The 25,071-nt window shown below is 46.0% G+C and overlaps 2 protein-coding genes and 1 pseudogene across 3 annotated transcripts in view; all 3 read left to right on the forward strand.

Annotated features, from left to right (window-relative positions):
- LOC139422064 (zyxin-like) overlaps positions 1-7,749 on the forward strand; it is a 22,567-nt gene extending 14,818 nt beyond the window's left edge. For both annotated transcript variants that reach the window (XM_071173219.1, XM_071173214.1), the window contains exons 5-10: positions 1,756-2,307; positions 2,387-2,528; positions 3,639-3,808; positions 3,938-4,116; positions 4,349-4,469; positions 5,317-7,749. In XM_071173219.1, the coding sequence (XP_071029320.1) occupies positions 1,756-2,307; positions 2,387-2,528; positions 3,639-3,808; positions 3,938-4,116; positions 4,349-4,469; positions 5,317-5,427 (1,275 nt within the window). In that variant the 3' untranslated portion in view covers positions 5,428-7,749. The remainder of the gene's footprint in view (positions 1-1,755; positions 2,308-2,386; positions 2,529-3,638; positions 3,809-3,937; positions 4,117-4,348; positions 4,470-5,316) is intronic.
- LOC139419154 (uncharacterized) lies at positions 6,268-15,852 on the forward strand (annotated as a pseudogene).
- Positions 15,853-17,488: 1,636 nt separating this feature from the next.
- On the forward strand, positions 17,489-23,351 carry LOC139379624 (EMG1 N1-specific pseudouridine methyltransferase). The gene is made up of 5 exons (XM_071122431.1): positions 17,489-17,674; positions 18,186-18,287; positions 18,370-18,511; positions 22,255-22,463; positions 22,900-23,351. Exons 1-5 carry the CDS (start codon positions 17,525-17,527, stop codon positions 23,011-23,013), a joined length of 717 nt encoding a protein of 238 aa, XP_070978532.1. The 5' UTR covers positions 17,489-17,524; the 3' UTR covers positions 23,014-23,351.
- The last annotated feature ends 1,720 nt before the right edge of the window (positions 23,352-25,071 follow it).

Genomic DNA, 25,071 nt, shown 5'->3' on the forward strand with positions numbered 1-25,071 from the left:
GGGAATAAATGGAGGAGTGGGGAGGGGAATAAATGGAGGAGTGGGGAGGGGAATAAATGGAGGAGTGGGGAGGGGAATAAATGGAGGAGTGGGGAGGGGAATAAATGGAGGAGTGGGGAGGGGAATAAATGGAGGAGTGGGGAGGGGAAATAAATGGAGGAGTGGGGAAGGGGAATAAATGGAGGAGTGGGGAAGGGGAATAAATGGAGGAGTGGGGAAGGGGAATAAATGGAGGAGTGGGGAAGGGGAATAAATGGAGGAGTGGGGAAGGGGAATAAATGGAGGAGTGGGGAAGGGGAATAAATGGAGGAGTGGGGAAGGGGAATAAATGGAGGAGTGGGGAAGGGGAATAAATGGAGGAGTGGGGAGGGGGAATAAGTGGAGGAGTGGGGAGGGGGAATAAGTGGAGGAGTGGGGAGGGGGAATAAGTGGAGGAGTGGGGAGGGGGAATAAGTGGAGGAGTGGGGAGGGGGAATAAGTGGAGGAGTGGGGAGGGGGAATAAGTGGAGGAGTGGGGAGGGGAATAAGTGGAGGAGTGGGGAGGGGGAATAAGTGGAGGAGTGGGGAGGGGGAATAAGTGGAGGAGTGGGGAGGGGGAATAAGTGGAGGAGTGGGGAGGGGGAATAAGTGGAGGAGTGGGGAGGGGGAATAAGTGGAGGAGTGGGGAGGGGGAATAAGTGGAGGAGTGGGGAGGGGGAATAAGTGGAGGAGTGGGGAGGGGGAATAAGTGGAGGAGTGGGGAGGGGGAATAAGTGGAGGAGTGGGGAGGGGAATAAGTGGAGGAGTGGGGAGGGGGAATAAGTGGAGGAGTGGGGAGGGGGAATAAGTGGAGGAGTGGGGAGGGGAATAAGTGGAGGAGTGGGGAGGGGAGTAAAAGATCAGGAAAAAAGATTGACTCAGAAGTTTGAATAAAGGGGTCTCCAAAGTAGAGAGAAAGAGGGGGAGAGAGAGCAGGTCAGGAGAAACCGTTTGGCCAGATGCCAGGCTGTTTTGTGTCTGTTCAGGCTGATGGCTCTAGGATGAGTAAGCTGTTCGTTACTGTACACAGACAGACAATGAGAGAGTGATGTACAAAAACAGAGGAAGTGAGTGATGCAGAGAAACTTACACAGAATGATGTATATAAAGAAAGATGGCGATGCAAATAGAAAGAGGGACCAAGCAAGACCGAGAGAGAGAGAGAGGGAGAGTGGTACACAATGCGTACTCCATTGTGATCAGGCCTGTGTGTGTGGGGCCAAGCCAGCGGTCTGGGGAAACAGCCATAAATGGAGAGTGTTTTTATCCTCCTGGGAGGAACTGGATCAGAACAGGGAAATGTTGGCACACAAGCTCTTGATAAAAATGTCAGAGACACTTGATGAGCTCAAGTTCCCCTGTATGACTCAGAGCCTGTGCTTTGTGGAAGTTGAACATTTGATACGATTGAAAATCGCTAACTGCAAACTTTTTGTGTTTTTTAATTCTGTACTTGAATGATACTAATAGCCGTTTTCACCGTTCCTAAAAACACAGCCGGCTTGTTAAGGAGGGTGGATTGTTTAGAATGTTTCAAATAGTACTGTATAGAACATTGTATTTTCACCTGGAAACTTCCAAAATAGCTGAAGGGGCACTCAGTTCCTAATGCTTTTAGTCTAAAAGTAGGTTTGAGTTTCATACAACAGCTTGTAGTTGTTTGTTGTTTCATAGTTCTCTTCAACTCTTCAGTACATATAGCCTGTAATGTTTTCTTGTCTGATCTTGTCTCCCCAGTTGCCCAGTCAGTACTCAGCTCCTCCTCCTCCTGCCCCCAAGCCTGCAGGTCCTCCCCCCACTGCTCCCAAGCCCAACCTCTCCTTCCTCCCCCCTCCAGAGATGGGAGACAAGCCCCCTCCCGCTCCCTGGGCGGAGGAGCTCAAACTCCGGACGACACACCGACAAGCCAATAACCCTATATCCGCCCCAGCTCCTGCTCCACAGCCATTTGCTAAGGCACCAGTCGGTGCTTCTAAGGCTTTTGGGGGCATGAAAACAGGGACGTCCGTGCCTCCTGTGGGGCTGAAGAACCAGAACCACGCCCCGGCTCCATTTGGTGTTGCTCCTAAACTTTCCCCTGCAGCCAGCTCCTTCTCTCCTCCTCCTCCCGCCCCACCAGCCAACAAAGTGGCTCCCCCAGCCTTCAATCACTCAAAGCCCTCTGCCATTGACTCTCAGATGACTGTGAGCCTGCCCCCTCCTGCTCCCGTGCCCCCTCCTCAGCCCAAAGCGATGACACCACCACCCTCTTCTTATAGCCAGCCAATGAAATCTCCCCCTTCATCAAAGGTATGTTAGGAGGCCCTTTGGGGTGAGTGTGTGTGTGTTTAGTACTCCCCCTGTTAAATGTGTGTTTTCTGTCCCCCAGCCCTCGCCTCCTGGGCCTGTCTCTGTCCCAGGTGGAGGTGTTCCTCTCTCCATGAGGGAGGTGGAGGAGCTGGAGAGAATGACCAATGCATTCATCAAAGACATGGACACACACGCTCCCGTCATCACCTCAGCACCTACAGGTACACACACACCCTCCGCTCATCACCTCAGCACCTACAGGTACACACACACACCCTCCGTTCATCACCTCAGCACCTACAGGTACACACACACCCTCCGCTCATTACCTACACTAGTTCATTGTTTCATACTACCATACCCAATGTATCAGAATGAACACTATTATCAGAGTGTCATTATCTTGTCCAGTTCCTGCCTGACAACACTCTTTCTCAGTATGCTATTGGTTCTGATGGTCTGAGCTGTAGTTCTAATAGTCTGGGCTGGGGTGCTGATGGGCTGGGCTGGGGTGCTGATGGGCTGCTGTGCTGATGGGCTGCTGTGCTGATGGGCTGGGGTGCTGATGGGCTGGGGTGCTGATGGGCTGGGCTGGGGTGCTGATGGGCTGGGCTGGGGTGCTGATGGGCTGGGGGTTTGATGGGCTGGGGTGCTGATGGGCTTGGCTGGGGTGCTGATGGGCTTGGCTGGGGTGCTGATGGGCTGGGCTGGGGTGCTGATGGGCTGGGGTGCTGATGGGCTGGGGTGCTGATGGGCTGGGGTTTTTGATGGGCTGGGGGTTTTGATGGGCTGGGGGTGCTGATGGGCTGGGGTGCTTATAGGCTGGGGTGCTGATGGGGTGCTTATGGGCTGGGGTGCTGATGGGGTGCTTATGGGCTGGGCTGGGGTGCTGATGGGCTGGGCTGGGGTTTTTATGGGCTGGGGTGCTGATTGACCTTTCATCAAAATGATTGATCAGTGTAATTAGGTAGTAAGGAGCCTCCTCCCTACTCTCTCATTGGTGCTAGACCAGTGTGTCTGGTAATGACTTAATGACTGTGTGGAATAGGACTGGCTGGGCTCTGCCTCTGTCAGCATCAACCAACTCTTATCCCCTCTCTCTTCTTCCTCTCCCTTTCTACCTCCCTTCTCTCTCCATCGCTCTCTCTCCATCGCTCTCTCTCTCCATCGCTCTCTCTCTCCATCGCTCTCTCTCTCCATCGCTCTCTCTCTCCATCGCTCTCTCTGTCCATCGCTCTCTCTGTCCATCGCTCTCTCTGTCCATCGCTCTCTCTGTCCATCGCTCTCTCTCTCCATCGCTCTCTCTCTCTCTCCTCATCTCTCCCTTTCAGAGGTATGTGGTAAGTGTGGTGAGGCTCTGTCTCGTTCCCAGCCTGCAGTGAGAGCCATGAACAAACTCTTCCACTCTGACTGTTTCTGCTGTATGAGCTGCCATCGCCCCCTGCAGGGCATGCAGTTCTACGACAAGGACGGGACGCCACAGTGTGACGACTGCTACACTGTGAGTACACACATGTACACACACAGTAATTACATGCACAAACAGCTTATAGTAATTCATTCACTCTCTCACACACAAAGACATGTACCGTGTTTGCTCTCCCACCCTCCTGTCTGTGTGTGTCTACAGAGTTCTCTGGCGGTGTGTTCTCGGTGTGGGGAGCGTATTACAGACCGTGTGTTGAAGGCGGTGGGCCAGTGTTTCCATGCCCATTGTTTCCGCTGCTGCACCTGCGCCTGCAGCCTGGAGGGGGCGCCCTTCATCACCGACGACAACAACAACCCATACTGTGTCCCAGACTACCACAGGTACGGCCTCTCATCTCCTTGTCTTTCTCTCTATCTCTCTCAGGTATTGTCCTGTGTGTGTGTGTGTGTGGTACAGTCTAATGTCCTCTCTGTCCCCCTGCCTGTAGGCGTTTCTCTCCCCTGTGTGTGGTACAGTCTAATGTCCTCTCTGTCCCCCTGCCTGTAGGTGTTTTCTCTCCCCTGTGTGTGTGTGTGGTACAGTCTAATGTCCTCTCTGTCCCCCTGCTTGTAGGCGTTTCTCTCCCCTGTGTGTGAGCTGTAATGAGCCCATAGTTCCTGACGCCGGCAGTCAAGAGACCGTCAGAGTCGTGGCCCTCGACAAGAACTTCCACCTCAAGTGCTACCGCTGTGAGGTAAGGACAACAGACCTGCTACATCTAAAGTACTACCACTGTGAGGTAAGGACAACAGACCTGCTACATCTAAAGTACTACCGCTGTGAGGTAAGGACAACAGACCTGCTACATCTAAAGTAATACCGCTGTGAGGTAAGGACAACAGACCTGCTACATCTAAAGTACTACCGCTGGGAGGTAAGGACAACAGACCTGCTACATCTAAAGTACTACCGCTGGGAGGTAAGGACAACAGACCTGCTACATCTAAAGTACTACCGCTGTGAGGTAAGGACAACAGACCTGCTACATCTAAAGTGCTACCGCTGGGAGGTAAGGACAACAGACCTGCTACATCTAAAGTACTACCGCTGGGAGGTAAGGACAACAGACCTGCTACATCTAAAGTAATACCGCTGTGAGGTAAGGACAACAGACCTGCTACATCTAAAGTACTACCGCTGTGAGGTAAGGACAACAGACCTGCTACATCTAAAGTGCTACCGCTGGGAGGTAAGGACAACAGACCTGCTACATCTAAAGTACTACCGCTGGGAGGTAAGGACAACAGACCTGCTACATCTAAAGTAATACCGCTGTGAGGTAAGGACAACAGACCTGCTACATCTAAAGTACTACCGCTGTGAGGTAAGGACAACAGACCTGCTACATCTAAAGTACTACCGCTGGGAGGTAAAGACAACAGACCTGCTACATCTTGTGCCAGATGTAAAGATAAACTCCTGAAGATGTATTTTAAAGAGCTGGTTAAATGTCGAAACAGTTTGAATCCCCCGAGTGTTTTGGATGTAAATGTTTTCCAGTGACCTTCTGCACATCCTGAAGTCTCTCTTCCTGGTTGCAGGATTGTTCCCGCCCCCTCTCCATAGAGGCGGACGCAGACGGCTGCTACCCATTGGACGGCAGGATCCTGTGCATGAAGTGCCACACCCAGCGGGCCAAGGCTATGCAGTGATTGGTGGACACATCTGTTATTCAAGTCGAACTTTGAACCAAATCCAAGGCACAGGATCCATTCAGCTTCCACCGTTCTGTCTTTGCAACAGGGCTTTACTTGTGCGCTCTGTGTGTGTGTGTGTGTGTGTGTGTGTGTGCATGCAGATGTCATTATGTCTCTCTCCTCTTTCTGCTTATTCCCTCTCTCAGTCCAGAGGTAATGTACTGCACTGAGATAGACTTCCTCCTCCTCTCCCCGCCTTCTCCCTTTGTGTTAATGCCAGTCTTATCAAGGCCATGTTTTGTTTACGCTAAAATTCCCAGCATGTCTTGCACAAGTATAGCTTAGTCATGGGCCAACAGTCAAAGATGGCTTCCTCTCCTCTTCTCTCTCCACTGATTGGAAAACTTGTTGAGAAGGTTTCAGCCATACAACTTTGATTTGTCTTTCACTTTTCAGTGGTACAGAAGGAAAAGACGGGAAGTATTTCAGAGTATTTGAGACATAGTAACAGTAGTTTAGTGTAACTCCCTGACCCCAGTGCACGAGGAGTTGAACAAAAGTTTAAGGTGGACTAATTCATGTTCCCCTGCACCTCCCATAGGGCTGAGCTCTGGTGGGCTGGTGGCACCTGAAGCACTTTGGGAGTTGTAGTGCCTGCAAACATACAAGTTGCTTAACTGCCTTTAGAGAGTGCTTTCTACAGAACTACATATCCCATCAGACACGATGTAGCAGAGCAGTGTGCTGTGGGAAATGTAGTTCCTCTTGGGCTAAAAACAGTGCAAAAAAACGAACAAAAATATGTGAATGTCGCTCTCGTTTGTTTTTGTTGTGTGCGTTTGTTGCTTTATAGGCATGCATAGCTACAGATCACTGTCAGTTACTCTCACCATTTTATCAAACACAGATTGAGGGTACAATACGATCAAAATTACCATTTATTTCTTTGTCAAAAGAATAGAAGATTTAAGATCATGATTAGAGACACTACCTAGAACAAAGGTCAGAAGTTAGCCCAGCACAGATTCCATTCCTATGATCTCCTCATGTTAAATAGAGTGCTGTAGTTTAAAGAGGACCACATGGCTTAGAACAGAACCTACGCTACAGGCAGAAGTTGCTCTTAACCGCTAGGATCAGATTACCCTACCTCATCCCTAATTTTAATTTAAAGGGGATGGAGGGAAAACATTGGATCCTGCATCAGTAGTTAGGGGCAACTTCCAGGACCTACAGTACAGTATAATCCTATCATCCTCAATGAGGCGCTCTTGAACGCATACTTATGTAGTGTGCAGGCGAGTTAAGATATCTAATGATTAACATAGAGATATTACCTCTCATTAATTCAATTCACCTAAAGGTAAACTCATGGTTTTTTGCACTATACATCTGCATTTACAAATGCTTAGTATTTTGGGCATTTGCAGCTCTCTGAATAACATGATAAAACTGATTCTGAATCAGGGTTTTAAGTATTATAAACATGCAACAGATCAAATGGCCAGTCTGTTTTCCAGTAGAGTGTAGTAGGTTATTGACTGTAGCAGTAGCATGTAGATCAAACCAATACAGTTCAAGGTGATGGTAACACGTCACTCAAACGCATCACACTTTAAATTCACTGCCTTTGTTTTTGTGGAATTCACTTCAAGTTTTAATCATATTTTGTGTGCTTTACACAGTATATTGTTCCTCTTCCTTTCTCATAATACTCCAATGACTACCACTGTTTCCATTATTCCGCTTAGTGTTCTTTTATGTCTCGATATCAGTTATATTTACTCTGCTTGTAATCTTACCATACTGTATTTCATTGATAAGTACTTATTTTCTGTGATTTTTCTGTGAAACTTTGTGAGTTGCCATTTCCACCCTAGTATTCCTATCTCTCCTGTTCAGACTGGTTTGGCACCAAACACCCATCCTTATACAATCCTCAGTCTGGCATAGCAACACAACCCTAATGACCAAACTAACATCCTAAACCATATGGCCAAATACGACTCCATATGCATGTTATCTGGGTCGTCGGTATCATCTTTAGTATTCTCAGTTGTTTTCATTTTTTTATTTGCACACATGATTCCACCCTTGTGACCATGCCTTTGTCTTCACTGACAGACCATTGGTGTGTGATGATGCCTTCAAAAACACCACGTTGCTCATTTATTTAATGATGATTGCCTTGTTCTTTTCATATAGTTGTTATAAATTCCTCTTACATTTGTGTGTATGTTTACGGTTCCAAACATGCCAACATTAATTACCAGTACATGTCATTCTTTTTCTTCTTTCATTTTACTGTACTCAAAATAAAACTGCTAATTGCCTAAATGTGCCTATGTGGTTTTATTGTGCCTGTTTGGCATTTGCAATAATTAAGTGTCTTTTCCTGGAAGTTATTGTTCAGTATTGTCCTCATTCTCTCACATCAAATACAGTATCTCTCTCTTCCTCCATGTGTCCTCCACTATGCTATCAGTGGCGTGTTCCATTGCCAGATGACCTCTAGAACACCCTCGCTCTCTCTATCAATTCATACCAGACCCTCTGCTGCACTGATAGTGACGCGGGTAGACGGCTGTGTGTGCACTGTTTTTTCATTTGAGAACCCTGCATCGAGAGGACAATGTGTCCTCTTAATGTTTTGACTTTTTCTGTGTTTCAGAGTTCTGCTGATTTTATTGGCTCTGTACCGACCTGTTGCTTAGGGACGTTATGTTCTCATTACGGCAGGGTAGCCTAGTGGTTAGAGCAAGTTCGAATCCCCGAGCTGACAAGGTACAAATCTGTCGTTCTGCCCCTGAACAGGCAGTTAACCCACTGTTCCTAGGCCGTCATTGAAAATAAGAATTTGTTCTTAACTGACTTGCCTAGTTAAATAAAGGTAAAATAAAAACATTTGAGTTAAAACTCTGTCATTTTAGGGTTGTGGATTGAAGAGGATTCCTCCTACACATCAAACACACCCACGTGCATGTCACAGTCTAAATGAATCCACAGTGCCACCTGATAATGTAGCAGAGAGAGAGGTAGGCTGCCAGGTCAACTCTGTTTATCAAAACGTCAGAGGAGGAGGAGAGCAGTGAGTGATGAAAGAAGATAGAGAGCTGAGATGACAGCTGGCTGATGGAGGGAGAACCCAGACAGACCGAACAAGACACACAACAGAGTATGGCAGAAATCCCAGCAGAGCCTCAATTAAAAGACCGTCTGCAGGTTTTACCTATCTCATGAAATGTTCTGAAGTTTATGCTGATCCTAGGTGATGTCAAATCAATGTGTTGGCATGCCACAGGCTGAACACTTTCTACTTAATGCATCAGTTCTTTTTTTTTGGGGGGGGGGGGGGGGCAATATAGGTTATAATAAGATTGTCATGTGTCAAGTGAGCCCCAGCCCCTACCCCAGCTGGATAGCTTTCCTGAGCCCCAGCCCCTACCCCAGCTGGATACCCTTCCTGAGCCCAAGCCCCTACCCCAGCTGGATACCCTTCCTGAGCCCCAGCCCCTACCCCAGCTGGATAGCCTTCCTGAGCCCCAGCCCCTACCCCAGCTGGATAGCCTTCCTGAGCCCCAGCCCCTATCCCAGCTGGATACCCTCCCTGAGCCCCAGCCCCTACCCCAGCTGGATAGCCTTCCTGAGCTCCAGCCCCTACCCCAGCTGGATAGCCTTCCTGAGTCCCAGCCCCTACCCCAGCTGGATACCCTCCCTGAGCCCCAGCCCCTACCCCAGCCGGATACCCTCCCTGAGCCCCAGCCCCTACCCCAGCCGGATAGCCTTCCTGAGCCCCAGCCCCTACCCCAGCTGGATAGCCTTCCTGAGCCCCAGCCCCTACCCCAGCTGGATAGCCTTCCTGAGCCCCAGCCCCTACCCCAGTTGGATAGCCTTCCTGAGCCCCAACCCCTACCTCAGCCCGATACCCTTCCTGAGCCCAAGCCCCTACCCCAGCTGGATAGCCTTCCTGAGCCCAAGCCCCTACCCCAGCTGGATACCCTTCCTGAGCCCCAGCCCCAGTCTGAAGAGGAGGTGAAGCCCTGGTTGTGGATACTCCTGCTCTTCCTCTTGGCATCCTCCTCCTGTGCCTCCATAGTGGGCCTGGCCTACTACTCCCAGCAGCACCTCCCACCAGAGAGCACACCTCCAGCCTCTCCTCCATGTACCTCTCTGGCTTGTCACAGAGCTACCACCCGTCTGCCCGTCTCAGTCGACCCCTTCACTCAGCCCTGTGACTACTTCCTGTTTTCCTGAGCTAAAGGGTAGAGCTGCCGCTTTGAAGGAGCGGGACTCTAACCCGGAAGCTTATAAGAAATCCACTATGCCCTCCAACGAACCATCAAACAGGTAAAGCGTCAATACAGGGTGTAGATCGAGTCGTACTACACCGGCTCTGACGCTTATTGGATGTGGCAGGGCCTGCAAACCATTACAGACTACAAAGGCAAGCACAGCCGAGAGCTGCCCTGTGACACGAGCCTACCAGACGAGCTAAACTACTTCTATGCTCGCTTTGAGGCAAGTAACATTGAAACATCTCCACAGCCAATGTGAGTAAGACCTTTAAACAGGTCAACATTCACAAGGCCGCAGGGCCAGACGGATTACCAGGACGTGTACTCTGAGCATGCGGTGACCAACTGGCAAGTGTCTTCACTGACATTTTCAACCTCTCCCTGTCTGAGTCTGTAATACCAACATGTTTCACGCAGACCACCATAGTCCTTGTGCTAAAGAACACTAAGGTAACCTGCCTAAATGACTACTGACCCATCGCACTCACGTCTGTAGCCATGAAGTGCTTTTTAAGGCTGGTCATCATCCAGGAAACCCTAGACCTACTCCAATTTGCATACCGCACCAACAGATCCATAGATGACGCAATCTCTATTACACCCCACACTGCCCTTTCCGCACATTAACTCTGTACCGGTACCCCCTGTATATAGCCTCCACATTGACTCTGTACCGGTACCCCCTGTATATAGCCTCCACATTGACTCTGTACCGGTACCCCCTGTATATAACCTCCACATTGACTCTGTACTGGTACCCCATGTATATAGCCTCCACATTGACTCTGTACTGGTACCCCCTGTATATAGCCTCCACATTGACTCTGTACTGGTACCCCCTGTATATAGCCTCCACATTGACTCTGTACTGGTACCCCCTGTATAAAGCCTCGCTATTGTTATTTACTGCTGCTCTTTAATCATTTGTTATTTTTATCGCTTTCTTTTTTTGTTGGTATTTTCTTAAAACTGCATTGCTGGTTAAGGGCTTGTAAGTAAGCATTTTACTGTAAGGTTGTATCATGTTGTATTCGGCGCATGTGACAAATTTGATTTGATTTGTGTGTGTGTTTAGAGAACAGAAAGACAGAAGGATGTAGGCTGTGATGAAGAATAGCAGCAACAAAATATAAATAGAACATGTTAATTGTGTCCCATGCCTAATTGTCATGAGGAAGAGAGTTTAGAACACATTTTAGTGAACTGCTACAGAACTAAAGAAATATGGGTTCTGATGAGAAGTATATACACTGCTCAAAAAAAAAAGGGAACACTTAAACAACACAATGTAACTCCAAGTCAATCACACTTCTGTGAAATCAAACTGTCCACTTAGGAAGCAACACTGATTGACAATAAATGTCACATGCTGTTGTGCATATGGAATAGACAACAGGTGGAAATTAGAGGCAATTAGCAAGACACCCCCAATAAAGGAGTGGTTCTGCAGGTGGTGACTACAGACCACTTCTCAGTTCCTATGCTTCCTGGCTGATGTTTTGGTCACTTTTGAATGCTGGTGGTGCTTTCACTCTAGTGGTAGCATGAGACGGAGTCTACAACCCACACAAGTGGCTCAGGTAGTGCAGCTCATCCAGGATGGAACATCAATGCGAGCTGTGGCAAGAAGGTTTGCTGTGTCTGTCAGTGTAGTGTCCAGAGCATGGAGGCGCTACCAGGAGACAGGCCAGTACTTCAGGAGACGGGGAGGAGGCCGTAGGAGGGCAACAACCCAGCAGCAGGACCGCTACCTCTGCCTTTGTGCAAGGAGGAGCAGGAGGAGCACTGCCAGAGCCCTGAAAAATGACCTCCAGCAGGCCACAAATGTGCATGTGTCTGCTCAAACGGTCAGAAACAGACTCCATGAGGGTGGTATGAGGGCCCGACGTCCACAGGTGGGGGTTGTGCTTACAGCCCAACACCGTGCAGGACGTTTTGCATTTGCCAGAGAACACCAAGATTGGCAAATTCGCGGCCTCCCGGGTGGCGCAGTGGTTAAGGGCGCTGTACTGCAGCGCCAGCTGTGCCATCAGAGTCCCTGGGTTCGCGCCCAGGCTCTGTCGTAACCGGCCGCGACCGGGAGGTCCGTGGGGCGACGCACAATTGGCCTAGCGTAATCCGGGTTAGGGAGGGATTGGTCGGTAGGGATCTCCTTGTCTCATCGCGCACCAGCGACTCCTGTGGCGGGCCGAGCGCAGTGCGCGCTAGCCAAGGTTGCCAGGTGCACGGTGTAGCCTCCGACACATTGGTGCGCTGGCTTCCGGGTTGGATGCGCGCTGTGTTAAGAAGCAGTACGGCTGGTTGGGTTGTGTATCGGAGGACGCATGACATTCAGCCTTCGTCTCTCCCGAGCCCGTACGGGAGTTGTAGCAATGAGACAAGCTACTACAACAATTGGATACCACGAAATTGGGGAGAAAAAAGGGGTAAAATTCAAAAAAAAAAAAAAAAAAGATTGGCAAATTCGCCACTGGCACCCTGTGCTCTTCACAGATGAAAGCAGGTTCACACTGAGCACGTGACAGACGTGACAGTCTGGAGACGCCGTGGAGAACGTTCTGCTGCCTGCAACATCCTCCAGCATGACCGGTTTGGCGGTGGGTCAGTCATGGTGTGGGGTGGCATTTCTTTGGGGGGCCGCACAGCCCTCCATGTGCTCGCCAGAGGTAGCCTGACTGCCATTAGGTACCGAGATGAGATCCTCAGACCCCTTGTGAGACCATATGCTGGTGTGGTTGGCCCTGGGTTCCTCCTAATGCAAGACAATGCTAGACCTCATGTGGCTGGAGTGTGTCAGCAGTTCCTGCAAGAGGAAGGCATTGATGCTATGGACTGGCCCGCCCGTTCCCCAGACCTGAATCCAATTGAGCACATCTGGGACATCATGTCTCGCTCCATCCACCAACGCCACGTTGCACCACAGACTGTCCAGGAGTTGGCGGATGCTTTAGTCCAGGTCTGGGAGGAGATCCCTCAGGAGACCATCCGCCACCTCATCAGGAGCATGCCCAGGCGTTGTAGGGAGGTCATACAGGCACGTGGAGGCCACACACACACTACTGAGACTCATTTTGACTTGTTTTAAGGACATTACATCAAAGTTGGGTCAGCCTGTAGTGTGGTTTTCCACTTTCATTTTGAGTGTGACTCCAAATCCAGACCTCCATGGGTTGATAAATTTGATTTCCATTGATAATTTTTGTGTGATTTTGTTGTCAGCACATTCAACTATGTAAAGAAAAAAGTATTTAATAAAAATATTTCATTCATTCAGATCTAGGATGTGTTATTTTAGTGTTCCCAGTGTATTTTTATGTATGTATAAGTCTTCAGGGTGTCTTCGATACTCACATGGATGACATTACTAAAGAATTCTGTTGGACAATAATATACATTGACATTACTAAAGAATTCTGTTGGACAATAATATGCATTGACATTACTAAAGAATTCTGTTGGACAATAATATACATTGACATTACTAAAGAATTCTGTTGGATCGTAACATGCATTGACATTACTAAAGAATTCTGTTGGACAATAATATGCATTAAAGTGAACAGTAAAGAATTAAAGTGAACAGTAAAATTTGGAAGACAAGATGCATTATGACTATAAAAAACGTTTGATTGAACACTATATTTTTAACAAATCAAAACAGAACTAAAATAAATAAGAGACTCCAAAAACTCCCATGGACTATTACATCTGTCAATCATGTTATGTAATTATGAACTCAAATGTTTTGATGAATTGTATTTATGTGAACTACAGTATTAATGATTTTCAAATGTGAAACATTATTTTTAGCAACAAAATACAAGATAACTACTTTATAGATGTGATATTACATTACAAGTGTGTTGAAATTGTATTGTCTGTTTCCTCTGGGCAGAGGAGGTGATTCAGAATGTCTATTCCTCCAAGTCCAAACTACCTGATCTCAGGTGGAGAGATGAGGAGTCTCGCATGTCTGTTTTGAATAAGGTAAAAGGTCAACAGTGGATGTAAGTTACTGGAATCCTTATTTAAAAACAACTGTGTATTCATTGTCCACTTGAAATGAACAATCTGTTTTCCCAGAGTCAGTCTCTAACTCCAAGACTTTCAACTAAAAACAACATTTTCAGTGAAGCTGAACTCAACCAACTGTATTCAAAGGAAGAGTATTTTATTGTAGTGGAACTAGTCTACATTGACAATAAGATATAGGATTTCATCATCAATATCACTAATGAATCATATTACCAGTGATGATGATACATTGTACTATATACGTACTGGTAGTTCAATTTCACCCATTTATTTTATCAATAGGTGACAATTGACGAACACAATATTTTTCCATCTACATCCAGTCTCTCTCCCTCTAGCACCAGGGATCAAGCAAACTCTTTTATCAGACTGAAGGAGATGATGTGTGAGAGCCCAGTTGTCATGAAAAGTCTATATGATTTGGTTTGGGTAGATATGTGTTATTAATATGTGAATTGAGCATTCTCTCTCTCTCTCTTGCCCTCTCTGTCTCTCCATCTTCTCCTCCGGTTGGTCCCTCACACCATTTCTCTCCATCAATGAGCTAGTCTTTCCCATGGGGATGTTTGTCCAGTCTCTCATCCACCCTACCTATCCCAGGTAACCCAAACTCACATGTTTACTATCACATAATAAACTATAAATAACCAAGTAGTGTTAATGAGATAAAGAATCTCATTCCTCAAAGTGTTTTGTTGAGTATTTCCATGTTTTTGTGTCAGGTCCGTCCACTTCAGGGTTTTGGGATCTTTCATGGCCAAAGATATTCTCCATCTGCCAATAGTAAGGCAATTAGTCTCAATGAATTAGTCTCTGATTGTAATGCAGTTAATGAACATTTATTTATGTGTGTGGGTTTATACATGGTGCATGTGTGTTTCCTGACTGTTCACCCTGTGCTTTAGTCCATTCTCAGAGTGTGTGTGGTCCCAGTACCTGAGTATGAGAGAGGGGGCGTTCTCACTGTCACCGGCACAGCAGCAGGAGATGTGGGTGCAGTACTCTGCTCTGCAGATTGCACTACAGGTCAGTTTTTGGAATTCCAAATCTATTCTAGGGTATCTAGGCTATTTCAATTTTAGCACCTTAGTTGTTTTGGTTGGTATCAGAGGCATACTATGTTTTGGTTGGTATCAGAGGCATACTATGTTTTGGTTGGTATCAGAGGCATACTATGTTGTGGTTGATATCAGAGGCATACTGTGTTGTGGTTGGTATCAGAGGCATACTATGTTTTGGTTGGTATCAGAGGCATACTATGTTTTGGTTGGTATCAGAGGCATACTATGTTTTGGTTGGTATCAGAGGCATACTATGTTTGTCAAAGCTTTATCTACTTATTTATCCCTCTTTATCCTTTACTCTCTGTGTCTCAGGCTTACAATCAGAGTTTGAAGAAGTATCCTGGCGACTCCTCTCTCTCTCTCAGGCCTCTCTCACACTCATCTGTTCCTTACTTCATTCACTCAGGTAAGGATAACAGAACACTGCAGAACAATAATTGCAGATGTCTGAAAGGTTCAATTTACCATGGATATGAAGGTCCTACTAATGGATTTTTTCCTTCCTATAATTGTATCTATATTATCTTCTATCAGATCAACTTCGACTCTGACCCGTGCCATGAGTTCATGCCGTTTGAACCTTCCTTTCTGGTTACTGTTGTTACATCCTGACCTTAGTTCCTTTTTATGTCTCTGTTTTAGTTTGGTCAGGGCGTGAGTTGGGGTGGGCATTCTATGTTTTTGTTCTAGGTTGTGTATTTCTGTGTTTGGCCTGGTATGGTTCCCAATCAGAGGCAGCTGTCGATCGTTGTCTCTGATTGAGAACCATATTTAGGTAGCCTGTTTTCCCACTATGATTTGTGGGTAGTTATTTTCTGTTTAGTGTGTTTTGTACCTGACGGACCTGTTTCGGTTGTTTCTTTTGTTCCTTGTTGTATTTAGTGTCCAGTTTATTAAAATAATGATGAACACTTACCACGCTGCATCTTGGTCCTCATCTTCTTCCACCGACAATCGTTACAACTGTCTGTAGGTACTCTGACCTCTACCTTATGACCCTCTCCTGCCCCAACAAACCCCAGCAGCACCTCTTAGGGACATGCTGACCTACAGATCTACAGTAACATCTCCTACTGAACAAAAAATGCAGAGCCATTGATGAACACACAAGACTGTGATTTTAACGGATCGGTGCTCTCCCGCGCGGGACAGTTGCGCTAACGTAAGCTAATGTGATTAGCATGAGGTTGTAAGTAAAAAATCTCAGGACATAGACATATCTGAAATGGGCAGAAAGCTTAAAATCGTGTTAATCTAACTGCACTGTCCTATTTACAGTAGCTATTACAGTGAAAGAATACCATTGCTATTGTTTGAGGAGAGTGCACAATTATAAACTTGAAAATGTATTAATAAACCAATTAGGCACATTTGGGCAGTCTTGATACAACATTTTGAACATATGTGCAATGGTTCATTGGATCAGTCTAAAACTTTGCAGATACATTTCTGCCATCTAGTGGCCAAAATAGTACATTATGACATTTCACTTGCATTTGAAGATGATGGTACAAGGGGTAAAAAGCATGTTTTTTTGTATGACCTTTTACCTAATGTGTTTTAAGAGGGCAATAGCACAGAACACTAAGTCCAAATGCAATTGACAGGAGAGATGATTATTCATTAGGCACATCCATCCAGTCTCTTGTGACATCCTGTGCATGGGAAATTTGTTTCTGGGTTCTGAGAAAACTATCCATATTGTCTGTGGATTATTTAAAACTGCAGTATGTAACAAGCACCTTGTTATCCATAAGGATACTATTAGTTATGTTTGGAGGTTCTGGTCTACTTACTATAGTTTGTTAACAAGACATTTGTGGAGTGGTTGAAAAACGAGTTTTAATGACTCCAACCTAAGTGTACGTAAACTTCCGATATTCAACTGTAAATAAATAGGGAAATGGGAAAGGGATACCTAGACAGATGTACAACTGAATGCATTCAACTGAAATGTGTCTTCCGCATTTAACCCAACCCCTCTGAATCAGTGAGGTTTGGTCATAGATGTGTGGCTGATAATTCTACAAAAGCAAGTTGCATTTTTTTATGTTTAGGGGGTTGTATTTCTTATGGAGTAATCAACGTATACATTTAATATGTGTTTGTTAAACAACATGTTTATAATAGCTAGGTTAAAACTGTGGACAGGCAAGCTGTTAGGACTAGTGATTGGGCGCTATTTAGGTTAGGCTATTTGATTGGAGAAACCTGTAAAACGTGTCCTTCTAATTCCATTGTCATACATTTTATCTCCGGCCTGAGCGCTCCAGAAAAGGCCACATACTCTTTCTACCATATGCTATATCTGCTACATGATTTGTGTTAGATTAATGTTTTCACGGAATGTTGGTGTAGCGCTGCGTCTCTCCAACAGCACCTTGGAGAAGCGGCTGGGAATGGACATGATAAATATTTTGCGTCCCTGCCTTATGACAAAGTGGGCACTGCTTATCACAGGGCGGCATCAGCGCTCACCTAAAAGCCCATATGCAACTGGTTGAGATAATTCTGCCCAAAATCAATGACAGTTTATGTGAGGTTGTATCTTTTGTTGGAGGTACGTCTTTGTCAGTTTCGCTCAGAAAATGCAGTCTTCGTCAATCTGCCGCCATAGACGGCTGCCTCTGTCTAGTTATTCAAAAGAGCGGTAGAACCTTGGCAAAACTCCTCCATCAGTATGACGCGTTATTCCAGCGACTACCACCCCGAAGCAACATGGAAGCCCACAGTGGTGACAAGCGTGGTCTTGAGCATTTAGACGAATATGAACCCAAACCAGCCAAACATATGCGTAGCCTGCACGATCGCATGGTGGAAAGGCGACTAGTAGTTATTTTAGAGGGGGCAACGCTGGAAACAGTGAAGGTAAAGACGAGTATTTCGCTATTCACTTTCGCCATCTAACTGCTGTGTTTGCGAACTAACGTTGTTACCGCTAGCTGCGTCTCTGATTACCCGCGTTATTGGATATAAACAATATAGATAGCTTCCTGTTCAACCAGACTTGCCTGGTAGATGTGTGATATGAATATTGCATTCTGTACGGTAACTGTTTTTGTGACTGAATGAACCAGGATGAAACTATTTGCTATTGGTTAGCTCCTGCCTGCAGGCCCACTGATGCATGTCCTAAAGCAGGGCTTCCCAAACTCGGTCCCGGGTACATGTTTTGGTTTTTGCCATAGCACTAAGCAGCTGACGCAAATACCAACTCATAATCAAGCTTTAATTATTTGAATCAGCTGTGTAGTGTTAGGGAAAAAAACAAAACGGGCCCCCAGGACCAAGTTTGTGAAACCCTGTTCTAAATAGTGGGCATGGAATTTGCACCATAATCAATGAAGGACGTCAATCATGTTGTATTCTTTCTCGTCAGGTTGGCAAGACATTTGAACTGCTGAACTGTGACCAACACAAGGGCATGATCATCAAAAGTGGACGGGACCCAGGGAAGATTCGACCTGACATTACACATCAGGTAAGCTGTCATTTTCACATTGACCCAGTCATCTTTCTTCTTCGCTCCTCTAACCCAGCAATATCCTGTCATTGTTCCCCAGTGTTTGTTGATGCTGATGGACAGTCCATTGAACAGGGCAGGTCTCCTGCAGGTTTACATCCACACAGAGAGGAACGCCTTGATTGAGATCAACCCACAGACACGCATCCCCCGAACCTTCAACCGCTTCTGTGGCCTCATGGGTAAGCCTGCTACATTCTGCTGAATTTCTCTTCATACATTCACTCTCCTACCATCCTTCTCTCCAATCAATAATGTATTTATAAAGCCCTTTTGACATCAACTGATGTCACAAAGTGCTGTACAGAAACCCAGCCTAAAACCCCAAACATCAAGCAATGCGGATGTAGAAGCACGGTGGCTAGGAAAAACTCCATAGAAAGGCCGGAACATAGGAAGAAACCTAGAGAGGAACCAGGCTCTGAGGGATGTACAGTCCTCTTCTGGCTGTGCCAGGTGGAGATTATAACAGAACATGGCCAAGATGTTCAAATGTTCATAAATGACCGGCAAGGGTCAGATAATAATAATCAGTGGTTGTAGAGGGTGCAGCAAGTCAGCACCTCGGGAGTAAATGTCAGTTGTATTTTCATAGCCGATCATTCAGAGCTAGAGACAGCAAGTGCGGTAGAGAGGTCCAGTGAACAGGTCAGGGTTCCATAGGCAGGGTTCCGCAGGCAGAACCGTTGAAACTGGCGCAGCAACGTGACCAGGTGCACTGGGCACAGCAAGGAGTCATCAGGCAAGGTAGTCCTGGGGAGGAGGGGGGGAGAGAGAGAAAATACACATCAATTCACACAGGACACCGGATAAGACATGAGAAATACTCCAGATATAACAGACTGACCCTAGCTCCCTGACACAAAGTATTGCATCATAAGTACTGGAGGCTGGGACAGAAGGGGTCGGGAGACACTGGCCCTGTCTGACTACACCCCCGGACAGGGAAACCAGGCAAGTTATAACCCCACCCACTTTGCCAAAGCACAGCCCCCACAGCACTAGAGGGATATCTTCAACCACCAACCTACTACCCTGAGACAAGGCCGAATATAGCCCACAAAGACCTCCCCCACGGCACGAACCCAAGGGGGGCGCCAACCCGGACAGGAAGATCACGTCAGTGACTCAATCCACTCAAGTGACGCACCCCTCCTAGGGACGGCATGGAAGAGCACCAGTAAGCCAGTGACTCAGCCCCCGTAATAGGGTTAGAGGCAGAGAATCCCAGTGGAGAGAGGGGAACCGGCCAGGCAGAGACAGCAAGAGTGGTTAGTTGGTCCCGTGCCTTTCCGTTCACCTTCACACCCCTGGGCCAGGCTACACTCAATCATAGGACCTACTGAAGAGATGAGTCTTCAATATAGACTTAAAAGTCGAGACTGAGTCTGCTTCTCTCACATGGATTTTATTTAGTGCTTTATCCAGGTAGCCGGAAAGTAGAGCATTGCAGTAGTCTAATCTAGAAGTGGCAAAAGCTTGGATTAATTTTTCTGCGTGATTTTTGGACAGAAATGTTCTGATTTTTGCAATGTTACGAAGATGGAAAAAAGCTGTCCTTGAAATATTCTTGGGAGATCAGGGTCCAGAGTAACGCCAAGGTCCTTCCGTTTCATTTGAGATGACTGTAAAACCATCAAGATTGTCAGATCCAACAGAAGATGTCTTTGATTCTTGGGACCTAGAACTAGCATCTCTGTTTTGTCCGCATTTAAAAGTAAAATATTTGCCACCATCCACTTCCTTATGCCTGAAACACAGGCTTCCAATTTTGGGGCTTCACCAGGTTTCATCGAAATGTACAGCTCTGTATTTTCCGCATAGCAGTGATACATTATGTTTCCGAATGACATCACCAAGAGGTAAAATGTATAGCGAAAACAATAGTGGTCCTAAAACGGAGTCTTGAGGAACACCGAAATGTACAGTTGATTTGTCAGAAGACAAACCATCCACCGAGACAAACTGATATCTTTTCTGGGTCAAGGTTCGGCTTTTTCAAGAGAAGCTTTATTTCTTCCACTTTTAGTGAGTTTGGTACACATCCGGTGGATAGGGAGCCGTTTATTATATTCAACATAGGAGGGCCAAGCACACTCTTTCAGTAGTTTAGTTGGAATAGGGTCCAGTATGCAGCTTGAAGGTTTAGAGGCCATGACTATTTTCATCAATGTGTCATGAGATATAGTATTAAAAAACTCGGCCCTGGCAGTGTTGTGCAGACTCGGGACAACTGAGCTTTTGAGTAATATGCAGATTTAAAGAGGAGTCTCATGATCATGATCTTTCGTCAAAGAAGGTTTTGAATTTATCACTGCTGTGAAAATGAAAGCCAGTGAAAGCCATCCTCCCTTGGGGAATGCTTCTTTTTAGTTAGCTTTGCGACAGTATCAAAAATACATTTTGGTTTGTTCTTATTCTCCTCAATTATGTTGGAAAAATAGGATGATCGAGCAGCAGTGAGGGCTCTTTGATACAGTCTTTCCAAGCTAGTTGGAAGATTTCCAGTTTGGTGTGGCGCTATTTCCATTCCAATTTTCTGGAAGCTTGCTTCAGGGCTCTGGTATTTTCTGTATACCAGGGAGCTAGTTTCTTATGACAATGTTTTTTGTTTTTAGGGGTGCGACTGCATCTAGGGTATTACACAAGGTTACATTTTGTTCCTCAGTTAGGTGGTTAACCGATTGTTGGACTCCGACGTCCTTGGTTAGGTAGAGGGAGTCTGGAAGGGCATCTTGGAATCTTTGGGTTGTCCGAGAATTTATAGCACGACTTTTGATGATCCTTGGTTGGGGTTTGAGCAGATTATTTGTTGTGATTGCAAACGTAATAAAATGGTGGTCCAATAGTCCAGGATTATGAGGAAAAATACTAAGATCCACAATATTTATTCCTTGGGAAAAAAAACTAGGTCCAGAATATGACTGTGACAGTGAGTAGGTCCAGAGACATGTTGGACAAAACTCACTGAGTCGATGATGGTTCCGAACGCCTTTTGGAGTGGGTCTGTGGACTTTTCCATGTGAATATTAGTCACCATAAATGTGAATATTATCTGCCATGACTACAATGTCCGATAGGAATTCAGGGAACTCGGTGAGGAACGCTGTGTACGGCCCAGGAGGCCTGTAAACAGTAGCTATAAAAAGTGATTGAGTAGGCTGCGTAGATTTCATGACTAGACGATATGTATTTTTTCCCCCTGTAAATTGAAATTTGCTATCGTAAATGTTAGCAACACCTCCGCCTATGCGGGGGATATGGTCACTAGTGTAACCAGGAGGAGAGGCCTCATTTAACACAGTCAATTCATCAGGCTTAAGCCATGTTTCAGTCAGGCCAATCACATCAAGATTATGATCAATGATTAGTACATTGACTATAACTGCCTTGGAAGTGAGGGATCTTAACATTAAGTTGCCCTATTTTGAGAATTGAGATCACAGAAAACAGTTTTCAACCAGTGATTGAGTTGTGAGGCTCTGCTGTAGAGCTCATCACTCCCCCTAACTGGGAGGGGGCCAGAGACAATTACTCGATGCCGACACCTCTTTCTAGCAGATTTACACGCTGAAGCTATGTTGCGCTTGGTGACCGCAAACTGTTTCATCCTAACATCGTTGGTGCCGACGTGGATAACAATAACCTTATACTCTCTACACTGGCCAGTTTTAGCCTTAGCCAGTAGCATCTTCAGATTAGCCATAACGTTGGTAGCCCTGCCCCCTGGTAAACAGTGTATGATCACTAGATTATTCTTTTTAAATCTAATACTACGGGTAACGGCGTCGCCAATGACTAGGGTGTTCAATTTGTCAGAGCTAATGGTGGGAGAACGTAAACAAGTCTACACATTGTGACCAGAAGTTACTGTATATCTCCCTCTCTCTTGTTTCATCCCACTTGTATTTCTGTTTCCTCCTAGTCCAGCTCTTGCACAAGCTGAGTGTGAGGGCGGCTGACGGCCCCCAGCGCCTGCTGAAGCTCATCAAGAACCCTGTGTCAGACCACCTGCCCCCTGGCTGCCCCCGTATTTGTACCTCGTTCTCCTCTGGGGAGGCAGTGGGCGCCCGCACCGTGGTACCAGAGGAGGGTCCTGCCACTGTGGTGGTCGGAGCATTTGCACACGGAGCGGTGAGTTTAGCTTAAGGTTCTAGGGTAATGGCCCGTGTGCACAGATCCAGGATCAGCTTCACTTACCCTCCCTCATTACTACTTCAGTGTTAAGGGGCATCTTCATCCTACTTCTCTGGGGCAGAAGCTGATTTAGGTACTGTTGATGTAGGTAGTTTGTGTTAGAAATGTACATGTTGGGGGTTGATTTTATTTATTTAGTCTCTACCAATTTTTAAAAAAGGAGCTGGAATTTGGTAAATGATTATGCATTGGTTTGAACTCTGCTTGTCCTCTCCTGTCTTAGGTGAATGTGGACTACATAGAGAAGACTGTTTCCATCAGTAACTACCCTCTCTCTGCTTGTCCTCTCCTGTCTTAGGTGAATGTGGACTACACAGAGAAGACTGTTTCCATCAGTAACTACCCTCTCTCTGCTTGTCCTCTTCTGTCTTAGGTGAATGTGGACTACACAGAGAAGACTGTTTCCATCAGTAACTACCCTCTCTCTGCTGCCCTCACCTGTGCCAAGATGTGCTCTGCCTTTGAGGAGGTCTGGGGCGTGTTGTGATGAAGTTGACAGCACACTGCTGCTCCAGCTAAAACTGTTGTCAACATGGACTAGAAATGGATTGGACAGTCAAGGAACATTGTACAGAAACGATCCACTTCACCAATTACCTCCTGTGGATCCGTATGATTCTATGGGTGTATGTATTGTGTGTAAAATATGGTATCTTACATTTCTCAACTTAGGCAAAGTTTCAATATGAAATAAATACTGTTTTGAATACACCATCTGTAAGGACTTGGCACCAAATATGGTCTTCCTACTGGTTTTTGTATACATGTATCCAGTGCATCATTGTTCCCATGGTTATACAGTGGAAATAAATGGTATAGTTTGTCCTCTTGTTTCCATTGTTCCTTGTCAAAGAGACTGTAGGAGAGTAGGGAACAAAACAATTTCACTCATGATGGGGAGAAAAGTCATGTTTTCATGTAGTACTGGTCGAATAATCACTCAATATACATGTAATTTGGGAGTAACAATGTAATAAAAACCAATACAATAATATGATTGACAAAATATAACATTGTAATTTGACATCTACTAGCATATTACTCTTTTAGTCCATACTCTCGGTCCATTTCCACAAGGAAGCACGTCTTTTGGCTCGCTGTATCCGTGGCTTTGCATTGGGGGTTACAACCATTTTGCAGGTTTTCTGATTGGCTGCTTTCAAGGCATTTCCTGCAGGTTTAGGGGCTTTGTAGCCTGTTTTTTGGACCTTGGCTGGTGATTTTGATGCTTGTCCTTTTGGTCTATCCTATTTCCCTTTGACCTTTTCCAACAACTGTTTTGACCTTGCTAGCTGGTTTAGGTGACTTGCCTGCCTGCTGGTTTAGTTTTTGCTCCTGGTTTCAGAGCTTTTCCTGTTGGTTTAGTAGTTTTTGCTTCTGGTTTCAGAGCTTTTCCTGTTGGGTTAGTAGTTTTTGCTCCTAGTTTCTGGCCTTTTCCTGTTGGTTTAAAGGCCTTTCCTTTCTCTGCTGCTGGCTTCAAAATTCCTTTTCTCTGCTTGGCTCTCTCGACTGTTGCACGGTCTCTCTGCTTGGCCCTCTCGACTGCTGCACGTTCTCTCGACTGTTGCACGGTCTCACTGCTTGGCCCTCTCGACTGCTGCACGGTCTCTCATGGCTCTTGTCTTAATTCTCTTCTCATACGTCAGTTTCTGTAGTTTTCAGGTCAGGAGATGAAACATCTGCATTCTTCAAAATTCCCAAATAACTGATTAAGTGGTTTGACAGTGAATTATGCACCATGGTGCAATTTGCTTCCTCCTCAGTTGAAATGAGCCAGTGGAAAATCAAACTGCCAAGGAGCTAAAACAAAAACCACCAGGGACAGAAATGTATTACTTAAACAGTTACCTTGTTGAGTTTAAATGATAGGAACTCTGTGGGTTTGTGCTACCTGGGAATGGGCCCCCCCCCCCCCCGAATTTGCTACAATATGATGAGCAAGCAAATATTGAACAAGCTAAAGTAGCTAGCTAGATCACTCACTTGGCAAAGGCACTTTATCGTTTCCTGTAACATTCTTCTTCTCTTGGATTGCACGCTTCAATAGCTGACCCAAACGTCTAGCCCCTGCTTTCCCAAGGCCCCGACCACCTGGGTTTTTTACTGGCTTTGTTTGCTGCTTCACGGGCGACTTGACCGGTGATTTTACTGGCGGTTTACGTGTAACTTTCTCTTGTCCTCGGTTGATTACTGTAACTGTTCCCTTTGATTCTATGTTAACTTTCCCTTTTCTCTCTCGTTTGACATCTTTCTTTTTGCGGTCATTTCTAGGCATATCGTTGATTACAAGTTGTGTTCGAGCAAATAAAGTAAAGATAGCTAGCTAACGTTACTATATTTGGTTAAACAGTGAGTTGGGAAAGTGGGATACGTTAGCGATCGAAATGATGACGTTTTGTTAGCCGATTTCAATTTACAAAAAACAACCATTTCAGTTTTCAAACGGTCGTTCGAAACAAAAACATGTTTTTTTTCAAGATAATTATCTTGAACACGGGACGGGTCACCAGGAGCAAGAAAACTAACAAGCCTGCAACCAACATAC

Source organism: Oncorhynchus clarkii, chromosome 2 (genome assembly GCF_045791955.1).
Source record: "Oncorhynchus clarkii lewisi isolate Uvic-CL-2024 chromosome 2, UVic_Ocla_1.0, whole genome shotgun sequence".
NCBI lineage: Eukaryota > Metazoa > Chordata > Actinopteri > Salmoniformes > Salmonidae > Oncorhynchus > Oncorhynchus clarkii.